Raw genomic sequence first — 13,358 nt, forward strand, 5'->3', positions numbered from 1 at the left:
AGAGTAATTATAATATATTAAAATAGGTTGATGCTTATAGAAATAAAATTATAAAATATAATAAAGTAAATTTTAAAAAGCGGGTGCGGGGCGGGTGTAAGCATCCCCCGGCCCCACCCCCGTACTAAAATTCCAGATTTCCCCACACCCGCACCCAGTTAAATCGACTTTTCCCCGTTAAATTTGGGGGTGGGAGCGGCCGGGTCTGACGGGGGCGGGTTTTGTTGCCATGTTTAATTTAGCTTGTAGTTGGCACTATTTGTGCATCACTTTTGGGACTCTCTTGTACCTATTTTTTATTATTGTGGAGCTATTTCGTTTGTCTGGACGACCGATGGTTTTTACCCTTACATTAAGGGTTTTTCCACGTTAAAATATCAGTGTTCACTCGTATTTTTTTATTTGTTTTTCACTGCTGCCATTTATTTGTTGTTGCTCATAGATTCTTGCAAGTTTGGGAAATTTTATTTCCGCTGCATATTGATGTGTTACCATATTTATGTGTTAATTTCTCATCATATTTATTGTTGTACAAAGCTTTGCTAACGCAGTTAGTGGGAAATGCAATATTGTTTGTGCTATTGGACTGCCATTATATATATATATATAGATAAATTTATGAACAAACAAAAAAGATAAACTATTTCAAGTACTATTAGTATTAGGTACATCATAAGTAACACAACCGTCTTATAAATTTTTGTTTCTTTCCGAGGAAACAAGATTTTACAAAAGAAGTGCAAACCTCTAAAAATAGTCGCAAGAGCGTGAACATAAACACTAAGATTGGAATAATTGAAGATACTATTGCTGCTTTTATGATCCATCGGTACCCCTTGAGCATGAGAGCAAGTGCAGCACAAAAAGCACACATCATGAATACCACAGACAAGAAAATTGTGAAAAGGCCAAACAATAACTTAATTGGCAAACTTGTGACGAAGTCTTCCTCAGTATAACGTGATATAAGGACCCCAATAAACATTAAAACGGATGATGAAGATGCAGTGAGAGATAATGCGTCTGATATGATAAAGAAAGAGAATGCATTTCTACCTAAGAAGATAGGTGTGCCCTTATCTTGATTGTTTCCTCCTGGAACAGTGAAAGCTGCAGCAAACATGATGGTAATAATAAGAGTACCCATAATTGTGAAAGAACTCGCTATATCTTTCGCCCATTGTCGACCTTCATTCACAAGCTGCTCATGATTTTTCTTAAATAATTCACGAGGCTTTAGACCATCTGCATTTTTAGCTTCTTGGCACATCGGAGGCACAATGCTCTCTACCATCTGTATGGAATCAATCATGTCGGTTTTGATTAAACCAATATCTATTTATTTATCTTAATCTTTACAATTTACAAAGAACACTTAAAAGGGTCATTTTGACACGTGTCTCGCAACCGCACAACACTTAAGAAAAACATTTTTAAAATTCTCAATTTTGTTTCCCAAATATACCTATTGTGAACTCACACTAATACTTTGATGGATGGGGCAAAATTAACAGCAACCAAACCAAAGTGATCACAACAAGATAAAGGAGAAAAAGATAAAATAGGGTGATATTTGTTCATCAATTTCTGCCCAAATTTGACTGACGTCTCGAGTAGAGAGATCACTCTTATCCACTATTAGTTAATTCTTTACAAAGAGAAACACAAAAGTTACAAGAAATTAGCCTTAACAAAGATAAACCTTAATTTTTACATTTTTTTCTTTTCTGAATCTTTTCATGTGGCCAAAGACTCAATGATTAATCTCCAAGGTGTACACATGTATTTCCCAACCCTAGTTATATCCCAGAAGGAACCAACCCTTGATTTCCTAAGGATCGGTAAACCCTAGTTCACATTACTTTCACCTCTTCTCTCTCACTCTTTTCCAAAGAAAACACACGTGCGCGCATGCACACAAGCACCACCTGGCCTTTCATAATTGGAGAGCAAGAAAGTAACCAAGTGAAGCAACTACCTTGCTTGTCTTCCAAGAAAGAAACTAAACAAGTAAAGCAACATTTTCTTGTCTTCCATTTGAAAAAATAGTCTTGCCAAGCAAAAAAACCATCTTATATTTTCGCTTTCTTAAGATACAATTAGCGTCTTCAACATTCTTAAGAAAGAAAGAAAAATGCAAACAAGATTTTGAGTCACATAAAACAATACCAATAACGGTGTCTCGGATTCAATAGGCCCAACAAAAACAAAGCCCATAAATTATTAGAGCTTGTGAAAGTTGTAAAATAAAATAAAAAAGGATTAAGTTTAACCAAAATGAAATTATATGCTAAAAGGTTGTGTAAAGATAACTTCCCCATTTATACAGATCCTTCCCCATTCAATACTTCAAACTTTTATTCTCCTTCAATTCCCAAGAGGAATGAACGTTGATTTCTATTAGATGATGATACTTCACCATCTTCCAATCAATCAGCTGCAGCATGAAAGGTAAAATCTTCTCTCTCTAAAATCTTTCTCTCTAACCTCTCTCTAGCCAAAAGCACAGTAGTTTCTATTAGTGATACATATGTTAGATACTAGTTTGTAGTAGTATATATATACTTGTAAATTGTAATAATCTCATTAGTGGGATAACTTTATCATTTGTAATATTCACTTTTATCATCAATACAAACATTATTTGAGTTTTCTCTCATTCCTTCCTTGGATATCATGTTTACTAACAGTTTCCTCCATTTTATCCAAATCAATCGGCCAGATATGGATCCTGGCAGTGGTGATGCGACATGGGTGTTTTAGGTGATGACGTGTATTTTTGTGGGGTTGTCCGCATAGGTGTTTTTAGGGTGTTTATTTTTGGGTGTTCCGCCCCTATATACGGCGTCTTTTGTTTGTATTCTTAGTTTCACCGATCTATATTCATCTTGAGCAGGGATCTAGTTGTTTAATAAAATATGCTTCAAGTTGTGTAAGCAAAAGGTTATCCATTGTCGGATTTCTTTCTTAATAATTTTTTTTATTGTTTTCATTTTAAACAAACAAATGCTAAACAAATAATAACCTCCCATAAAATTGATCTGAAACCATTGAAGTAATTTTATTCAAGAATAATTTATAAATACCTGAAACCATTGAAGTTCTCTTTGCATTTGAAGAGCAGCATTGGATCGACGGTCACGATAAGAGGAAGGGCCTAATTCAGCTGCAAGGTGGAGTAAGTTGTTTCCAAATATGTCTATGGATGTTTTCAACCCTTCATGGCCTTCAATCTTATATACGAGTCTGAAGACACTGGCTTTACGATTTAAAATTGCATGTGCAAATATACCTCTTTTGTTTTTGTCCATAGCATATAAAAGGTCAGGATTTGCTTCCCTCATTGAATTTATAAACTCTAAAGTTCCATGCTTGGCTGCTTGTAACATAGCATCGTCAACTGACCATTGATGTAACTCTGCTGATTCTGATGATATTTTCTCAATTTTTTCACAAAAACCTCTTAGAATATCACGTACTAGGTAATGATTCCTTTTTATCTCGTGTAACCTCTTAATACTACCTGAAAGCATTGAAAAAAGGTTGACATAATTAAAGCCAATAATCAATGCAAAAAGCGAACAAAATTAATTAGGAACCTTTACGATCCAGATATTCTCAATTGGATTATTATTGAAGTGTGTTAAAGAGAGTATTAGAGGTGGGACTCTAGCATTTCTCCAAATAAATTGACCAAACTGGGAAATTATTGAAGAAAAGTACTTCAATACTTTTGTTAGAAAACCCGCAAGAGATTTCACCAACCTGAAAATTTTACCTAGACAAGGTATCACATAATGTTAGCTTGAAAATTTTACCTAGACAAGGTATCATCAAATAATGCTAGGATACAAGATAAATGCTAAGAATACTTTCTTTCTAGCACTCTCTCTAATACTCATTATCTTATTTCTCTGTGAAATCCACATGAATTTCATCCAATAAAAAATAGGTATTTGAGAGTGTTAGAAAGGCTTGTTATGTAAACCTATATAAACATACCTGGAAAAAAAGTATATGTACTAGATCCTCCATCCTGTGATTCAATTTTTATTCTTTTGTCTTCATGGTCTATGTAGGGTGGTATCCACAAAACTGTAACAAAAACTTATTAGTGATTAAACAAATAAAATATTAGAAAAAATATTTTCCCAATATCTAGATTTGTATTTTTATAAATAGAGTATTTTATGCGTATGAGTAGAACTCAATTTCTCAGAATTTACAATACTCAAATACCAACCACACATCCAAGAAATTATTATTTAATAATATTACTCATTATTATTATTATAGTTTTAATTTATTTTTTGAGAGATTATTATAGTGTTAATTTCCTACTGATAAGCACAATAAATAATTACGTGCTATTCAGTTAGATCTTGATTTTTGTAGTAAAAATGGTTATGTCAACATTATTTGTAAGAGTAGTTGTTTGGAAGTAGTTGACCTGATTATTGCTGATCGTGATTAGAGCTGTCAAAAATGGGTCGTGCTCATGGGCCGGCCCATTGGCCCATATTTGGGCGGGGCCGGGCCTAAAAAATTAACCAAAAAATGCACTCGGGCGCTTGGGCCATAAAAAAGTTGGGCCGGCCCATTAGCCCATATTTCATTTTATTTTTGTTAAAAAAACAACATATTTTTTTAAAAAATTATCAACTAATTTAAAATTTATTAACAAAAAAATATTTAAATAAATAAACTTAATAAATATGGATGAATTTAGCTTACAGTTTTAAAATTTTAAAGTTTATAAATTATTAATTTGATTTAATTGAAAGAATAATCTAGAGTTTAATTATTATTCAATGTTAATGTAAAAATTATTTATATTTTTATGTCCATCCAATCATATTTTAGCAAAAAAAATAATGGTGAGTAACTAATACATAAGAACATACATAAAAAAAAGTGAATAAATTTTAAAAATAAAACATAAACGAGCCAGGTCGGACTGACCCATTTCTATAGTCGGCCTCTCGGGCCCGAGCCGGGATGGACCGGGCCGACCCATTTGACACCTCTAATCATGATCATAGTTTACACACTTATGCTATTGACATCCTTCATATTAGAGACAGGGGCGGAGCTACATAGAGTTCTGGGTGTCCAAGTGAACCCCCTCACTTCTTAAATTTACATTCAAAATGTTAGTCATTTTCCATACTGAACCCCCTCAAATCTAAACATTGCACCACACTCGCACCTCTCTCACCCTGTGGTTGCTACTAGTTAGTACGCTGTTGTGACAAAGCTCACTCACATTGCAGGAGCCCGTTGTCCAATGACAATGACATGTTATAGCTAGTTATATAATTAATTCGTTCATAGGTTGCAATTCAAAATAAAAAATCGCCCACAAATTTACTTTGGGGAAATTAAACAAAAGAATTGCAACTGAGCCAAAGTCACCATCTGAATTATATTGGTCTTAAGGTATATTTAAAGTATGTACATATTGTTTAAATATATCTTAAAATTCATGATTCTATTATCTCTTCTTAAATATAGGCCCTCTCTTGAGATTTTTCTTTATCATTTTTTATATTGCTTGCTTCAAATTTGTAACTTGATTAATAATATAATTTTGTAACCAAAAAAGATTAGTAATATAATTTTTTACAAACATACCTCTAATTATGTTACATATTTTACCTGTAATAAATAAAAAAATTAAATTAATTATATCTCTTGAAAGGTAAATTGATGAAGTCTAAGATTTTAAAACTTACAACCCTTGATAGTGCATGAAAATCGTGAAGACTAAATTGTGTAGATAACAATTGTCGAGTATGTATGTAATTTTTTTAATACAATGCAAAAAAAAAATTAATATATATATTACTATAATTATTAATCAAAGTTTAAAAGTTTGAACCCCGTGACTCAAGGTCCTGGATATGCCACTGATTAGAGATGCTATACATAGAAATGAAAATATTAGGGAACAAAATATGTGTGCGGATTTTATTGCTAAGGATCACATGCAAGGTACTCTGCTCACTGAAACTGCCCTTCATCTGGCATAGAATCTCTCATCCTAAAAGATAAACTTAGAACTTAGTTTCGACTCTCCCTCTGTTTTTACTTTTCATTTTGTCTCGTTACATTATAACATTGCAAAGCATAATAAATAATTCATATTTAACCAATTAATGCACACTAGATTTTTGTGTGTAGAGGGAATTAGTGCACATTTACCAGCCACCTCTATATTCTTTAAAAAAAATAACCTGCCACCCCTATTAACCGAGCCCATATTTGCTTCATTCCTTTCTAATGGCCCAAATTTAAACTTTGAAAATTAACCTATTTCTAAAGTGTGTGTGTGTATACACGTTTTCAATAAATAAGAAAACTTTTGACGGTGAAACAATTTGCGCCTCTACCTGCCAGCACCTTAGCTACTCTTAGGTTCTGTTTTGGTAAAAATAGTAAGTAATTGATAAACTAATTTATAACCAATAGTTGATGGTTGATAGCTTATAACTATAATAGCTTATGATTGGAAGAAAAAAAAAAGTACGTACAAGTATTAGCAATGTTTTACTTTTTTTGGTGGTGATCGAGGTTTGAATATCGGATCTTGCATATATTATGCATTGTCCTTTTCAACTGAGTTAAGCTCATGGAGACAATATTAGCAATGTTTTAAATATAACGTAAAACAATTTAAATACAGTAAAAAAAAAGTCATTGACATTAAAAACAAAATTAATGTGTCTTTTACGTTGAAACAAGCGGTGCCGAACTTAACCGTATTATCATTCTTTTTGTTTTAAAATATAATGGTTAAACATGAGTTTTAATTAAAAGGGAAATGATAAGATATTAAGAGTAAAACTGAGAGAGAGAAAAATAATAAACTATAAGTTAAGATCAAATCCTATTTAAAATAGCGTCAGAAAAATAAACTATAAACTCGTAAAATAAATTATAAGCTCTATATAAAAGACCGTTATCAAACAAATTTTTTTAATCAGACAGGCTTATAAATTGGCCTGGCGGTGCTGTCTCCACATAGTCTAAATTTTATCGTTTTCAATTTTGCACTATGTAATTTTTTTAATAGCAAAGCTATAGACTTTTATCATCAATCATGATTCTGGGTAGACTAAAACTTATTGTGTTATGTATATGACTAGAAACTATAAAAATATTTGATGATGTCTCTTGATGTAGAAATTAAAAGAACGTACCATTGTAAAAAATCTTTCCAAACCAACTAAGTTTGGTTCCACTGGGAAATGCGGTAGGGGTATGAGCTAATCCATATATAGGCCGTTTACATTCACGAGATTCATAACTAAGGGGTATTTGTGTACCATCATGTTGTATTAATGCTAATGCAACATCTGCACCAATATAAAATACAAATAATTAACTTATAATAATTCTTTTGGGAAAAGGTTTAGTGTACATCTCTTATGGGTGTATACGAAATAAAAAAAGAGTAATAGAGAGTATTGTGATAGATAGAAAATAAGGTTAAAATAAGGTGTTGAATATAAGTAAAAAATAAGTTGTTCAAATATTATGGTTGTATTCATTAAGATAGAATAAAAATATAAATGGTATTTGATCCTCTCTATTTATTAGTCTCTCTATTTCTTCTATTTTGAAAGATAAAGACACAAAGTTTAAAAATAATTACTCTATCCATATATCTAAGCACCCTTTTATTAGATGCAAAGGATGCTTACATACAGGGACAGAGGGAGTAGTAGTTATGGGACACGCTTAATGGCAGGACCCACTACATACTTTTTATATCTATCTCTCGCTAAATAACATTGTTCATTTATTTTTAGCAAATAGAGAGGATGTTAACTCCAAATGTTAAAAACTCATTTGAATATATTTTGTCCTTCATGAGAAGTGCGATTGGCTACAATGTAATGTGCAAATTGACTTCACAATAAAACATAACTTGGATATTGTGTGAGAATACTTGCATTCTTGCAAAATGAAGAGAATGAAAATGAAGATCGATCATATGAATATTAAAAATTCTAAGATTGAATTATAAGCTTATAGATTAGTGTTGTTCTGGTCTGTTTTTATATTTTATCAATCCAGTGAAAAATAAAAAGAAGAGGGTTTGATTCAAAATCTATTTAAACAAAAGAAGTTAAACAAATTTAAGACATCAACACTTACCAAATATTTGTGCATGAATGCAATGCGAAAGAAGTTTAGCACCATAATAACAATTGTTGTCGAGTAGCGTGAACCATCGAGTCTTGGAAAAAAGAAATCTAGTCACTTTTTTGTGTCCCTTGGTTGCGGCTAGAAGTACTGGAATGTCACCCTTATCGTCATCAGCTTTGATTTTCATGGTTAGTAGATCATTTCCTCCTTTGTTAAGCATCCACTCGACAATTTTAATATCGTCGGTTGATTTAACAGCAAGAGCAAAAGGTGTGTAGCCCTCCCAATCTTCCTCTGTCAGCAATGCCCCCATTTCAACCAACTCCTTCATGATTTTATCTTGTCCTGCATCAACTGCAACATGAAGAGAAGTCCAGCCTTTCGAGGACGACTTTTGAGAAATAATATCTCCATCTTGGCTGATAAACAGAATTGCATCATTCCACATGCCTTTCTTCAGTGCCACATGAAACTTGTCAATGTCAGTTTGAAGACCTCCTTGCTCAATATCTTGGTCTGCATTTAAATTTTCGCTAAAAGCGGCCTTTAACCGATTCCAGGCCTCTTGTGCTGTTACACAATTTCTTATCTGGCCAAGAGTATAATGACCACATGAGAGTTGAATAGCATGTAAAGCTTGACCATTTTTTGATTTCCAATCCGAATGTTGAGCATCGAGATTACCCTCAACTATGTCGTCCCATAGATCTTTGCCGATCAAGTAATTCTTCACAAGTGCACTCCAATCCAAGTAATTTTCTCTTGTAAGAACTTCAAGAACTATTCCGGTTGATGCAATACTTGCAGCTTCCATTATGATCTACTAAAGTATCACAACTCTGAAAACAAAATAAAGAGGGAGAAATAGTCTGAGACTAACCTTAGAAGATTTTCACAGAGGTACTGCGTCTGCAAAAAGGTCAACACATCATAAACAAGAAACTCTTGTGAGCATTACACGGATCTGAAATATAGAGCATGTATTCGGTGTTGGGCAGTACAATACTAGATCATGAGTTTAAAAACAAAAACAAGAATCATAATTTATTTTTTGACAGAGTACTCTCTCTGTCTTATACTATCAAATGCATGTTTCTTTTCTGAAATATTTTGTCGTTTCTAATTATTTTCATTTTATAATACTAATACATCTTTGGTAATAAAATATGAGTCTTGTTAACTATTGCCCTCAGGGTGAGCATGTTTGCATTGATTTCAACAACATTTTGACTTTTAAAAGGTTAAATTTATCACTTTTCACCATTTTCAAATGCTATATTTTTATTTTTATCCCCTTATCCAATGCCCCAAAAGAAATAATTACATTTTCAAAGTTCTCATTTCCTATCATAATACTCTCTCTGGTCTCGGACTCGTAGTATATTACGAAAAAGCAGTAAAGTCTTATCATATCTCCCAATCATACAAGCTTTTTCCCACCTTCAATCATGCATGCTAGGATTCTTAGGTCACCCAAATAATATTTGTGATTAAAATAGAAAATGTATAATCACCTCATAAATTGTATTCTATTTTTATTATTATGTTAGGATGTCAACAAAAATATCTTTATAAGAGTTCAGAAAAATTTGTCTAATGTTGAGTGATTAAATTTTAATTCTCTTATTATTGTCATGCACAGAAAACACAATTTTAAATATGGTTCATCGAGAGACAATTCCACTTATTCACATTTTAAATTCATTCATATAGATCTCCAGTAAATTATTATAAAATTGTTTCTTTTTTTACCCTTCATCTTTTCTACAATTCATATTTGTAGAGGTGTTCACGGTCCAAAGCATCGTCTTCACAGAGACTAGCGTATACCATAAGCCATTCAACGTCATTTATCATCTCAAGTTTGGTTTAAAAGTTTGTTTGTTTAAAACTATTGTAACTAATTTACGTTAAGATAAATCGAGACTAGATAGTGCCATTTCGCTTGGGGTTAGAGTTCTTCAACCAACCGTAACAACTGCATTTTCGTGATCCCATAACGGATTCAACCTTTTAAATCGATATTATCACAATCACTCAATAACATTATTTATGTCTAAATAACATTGTGATATCTATTATATCGTTTAATCGACGATTACTCAATCTATCAAGCGATCCAATAACATTAAATTCTTGATTTTAAAGTGATTACCAAAACCTAAACTCTATGTCTAGAATAAAGGCTTTAATAGATTATTATTCTAACCCTAGATTCAAAAGTACCTTTCAATAACATTTCAAATCTTAAATAAAGCATTAAACACAAGACTAATAAAAATATCAAAAAAATGAGCTAGAACCATATATTAAATTATCAAAAGATTACATAATAGCTTGTTTGAATACCTTAAAACCCACAAGGGTAGATGTAGCTACAAATTTTCATAGTAGCCTTGCAAAAGATGGAAGAAATATGAAGACTCCATGACAAGATTCATGATATTCTACATATCTTGGGAGGAATCTACTTCTAACACCCTTGTTTTGTGTTTCTCACTCTTGAAATGCCCTAATCTCTCTCTAAAAACAGAAAATGTATAAAACAATGAAAAGATCCCTTAGAAATGAGAGGAAGAGCCTTTTATAGGTGGCTGGAAAAGGTGAACGCGCTTAAGCCAAATGTTTGCCTTGAAATCTCACGCTAGCCACTGGATTGCTGCCACGTAGCCACCTTAGCATGTTCAACTCGCTCAAAGCGAGTTTGACTTTGCAATCCTGGGATTGCTGCCACGTAGCCACCTTAGCATGTTCAACTCGCTTAAGCGAGATGAACTCGCTCAAAGCGAGTTTGACTTTGCAATCTTGGGACTTTCTGGAGTTTTCTTGCTTCTCGCTCGCTTCAAGCGTGTTGAAAGCGTGATGATCTGAGACCTTTTGGTGTTTTCTCGCTTTAAGCGAGTTGCTCTTTGCTGGTGATCTCGCTTCAAGCGTGCTGAAAGCCAGACTGCTCGGAACCTTCTGCCATTTTCTCGCTTTAAGTGAGTTGAGCTCACTTAAGCGAGTTGCTCTTTGGATTTCTTTGCATCTTCAATATTTTTCTTGGTCCTTGCTTTTATTTTCTTGCACAAATTGGATAGAATAAGGCACCTAAAGCATAAATGGCAAAATTGCATCAAAATGTAGCTTTTTCTGAAGTAACTTACAAAACAAATCACTAAAGTGCCTAAATTAACATGAGAAATATATCACTTTTCAACACTTATCAACCGACACCAACAAAGCATGAGTAAATATTTTAATATTTTACTCTATCTAAAAAAATTAATCACATAAGTAAATTTGTAAATGCAATAGAAATTAATTTGTGAGTATCACATATTTAATCATACATGTGTGACTTATTCTCATTGATCATTAGGTAACTTACATACAATTCTTCAAGGGTAGCCTAGACGTCGCCTTATTATTAATTGAGAAAGGAACACACTAAAGGAACAACAATATTTACATCACTTATTGAATGCATTCTAGTTAGACTAACATTCAAAGACTCACATTCATAAGAATTCCAGATTCAAAAGAAGGAGCATCAACAAACACAACCGGATAAGGGTCTTGGACTTCTTGTTCAGCTTTCAAAATCAATCTCAAACGTGATCCACCATCTTTGGAATTATTCCATCTCATAATATCAAGACAATTTTGTTCCCCCATATCATCATTACAAAATCCAAGCTTATAAGCATTTCCATATTTCTGAATATAAAATGTGCCATCAATTATTATTATTTCAGGAATGTATTCGTCAACACCAATAATAACATTAAAACTACTAGCATCATAATCGAAAAACATCAACCATTGTGATGATTTGACACAATTAGGCTTCTTAGTGAACTCAATCTTAAGTTCGGTACCTGTCATGATTATATCATTGCTTATTCCTTGTATGGTAAATTTCACTGGTAAACCTGTGATATTTTCATTTTGCAAGATAGTAACTGGACACTTTGAATCACCGGTTTTTGCAAGTCGTAGTCCACCTTTATAGGGGTCTTGAGTTGCCGGAAAAATGTAGTATTCACCGCCTGGGACAATGGGGTTACCATTTGTGTCCAATACTTGCTCATCATTAGAGAAAGCTAATGAAAGAGTGGTGATGAAAGCAAATATAAGGAAGGAAAGGGTGAGTGACAAAACAAGCTTCATATGGTTTGCTTGATGAGTATATAGATAATTGAAGATGTTGTTTTTTGTATGTTGTGGTGGGTTAATTAGTTGCATCTGCCTCTACATATATAGTAGTAAACAAGTGCAAAAGAGTTTTAATTTAGAGTCCAAAAATTAATTAATTATAGGACATATAAGAATGGCTTGGAGGCTGACCTAAGAGGATTAAAGAATGGAGTAATGCAAAAGTTGATAACAATTTGGCAAGTTAAGTGCGTACATAATCGCACCTAGTAATAAAGTTATAAGTGTAATCGTCTCCATAGAGATTTTTATCTAATCTAGTAATAAAGCGATAAGAGCTTGATAAGTATAATCTACTCCGTAGAGATTTTTATTTATTTTATTCACTCGACAAAGTTATCATTCTTGGGAAATAAATAGAAAAACAAAACAATGTTTTCGATAATTTCAATAATCGAAAGTAAATTATAACTAAGAATGAACGATAATAAAAGGCAAATAGATCTCTCAAATTCGAGAAAGGTTTAATTAGATTAACAATTACATCATTTATTTATTTCAATAATTATAATAATAATTTTTCCTCTTCTACCTTTTTTTATTAGTGTGCCTAAATACAAAAGGTTTGTGGTTGTCGCTAACCAAACCTAGCTCCTTGAATTATCTCCTCTAGACAACAAGCTCTTGAATTTCACTAAATATAGCAGCACTCTTTCAATTTTCGATATGATTTATTACTACCACTTTTTTTTTTAATAAATTTTACTACCACCTTTTAAAGAGGTTCATTTAATCACAATTTAAAAACTCAGATACTTACGTTTATGAGAATAAGCATTATTAGAACTAAAATAAACCCATAGAACTTTTGGCCACCTTGCTTTTTAGTGGCATCATCACCTATTTTTGTAGTCTTTCTGTTTCTAACTTTAAAAACCAAGGAAACCTAATTTTTTTTTATTAAAAAAAAATTATAACAACTCCACAAAACTTATGTAATTCAACAACTCCACAAAACTTACTGCAATTTTGGTGGAGTAGTTGCAACTCCTTTGTGTTCCTTCTTA

General features: G+C 32.5%; 2 protein-coding genes across 2 annotated transcripts; both read right to left on the bottom strand.

The window, feature by feature from the left end:
* Positions 1 to 670: 670 nt before the first annotated feature.
* On the bottom strand, positions 671 to 9,182 carry LOC112422453 (uncharacterized). Its single transcript, XM_024785353.2, has 5 exons — positions 8,164 to 9,182; positions 7,203 to 7,358; positions 4,003 to 4,095; positions 3,087 to 3,523; positions 671 to 1,294 (listed from the first exon to the last, which is right to left on the bottom strand). The coding sequence occupies exons 1-5, from the start codon at positions 8,966 to 8,968 to the stop codon at positions 671 to 673; spliced, it is 2,115 nt and encodes a 704-aa protein (XP_024641121.1). The 5' UTR covers positions 8,969 to 9,182.
* A 2,272-nt stretch (positions 9,183 to 11,454) lies between these two features.
* LOC25495607 (kunitz-type trypsin inhibitor-like 2 protein) lies at positions 11,455 to 12,374 on the bottom strand. Its single transcript, XM_024785451.2, has one exon. It carries the CDS (start codon positions 12,304 to 12,306, stop codon positions 11,641 to 11,643), a length of 666 nt encoding a protein of 221 aa, XP_024641219.2. The 5' UTR covers positions 12,307 to 12,374; the 3' UTR covers positions 11,455 to 11,640.
* Between the last annotated feature and the right edge of the window lie 984 nt (positions 12,375 to 13,358).

Source organism: Medicago truncatula, chromosome 6 (genome assembly GCF_003473485.1).
Source record: "Medicago truncatula cultivar Jemalong A17 chromosome 6, MtrunA17r5.0-ANR, whole genome shotgun sequence".
NCBI lineage: Eukaryota > Viridiplantae > Streptophyta > Magnoliopsida > Fabales > Fabaceae > Medicago > Medicago truncatula.

What these genes read in the sequence shown, in the direction of transcription:
- LOC25495607 (XM_024785451.2), bottom strand. Translation starts at nt 12,306, where the DNA reads ATGAAGCTTGTTTTGTCACTCACCCTTTCCTTCCTTATATTTGCTTTC.
- LOC112422453 (XM_024785353.2), bottom strand. Translation starts at nt 8,968, where the DNA reads ATGGAAGCTGCAAGTATTGCATCAACCGGAATAGTTCTTGAAGTTCTT. An exon ending in CATTCATGCACAAATATTTG is followed by an intron (nt 7,359 to 8,163) that starts GTAAGTGTTGAT and finishes ATATTGGTGCAG; the next exon opens with ATGTTGCATTAGCATTAATA. An exon ending in TGGAAAGATTTTTTACAATG is followed by an intron (nt 4,096 to 7,202) that starts GTACGTTCTTTT and finishes TTTTTGTTACAG; the next exon opens with TTTTGTGGATACCACCCTAC.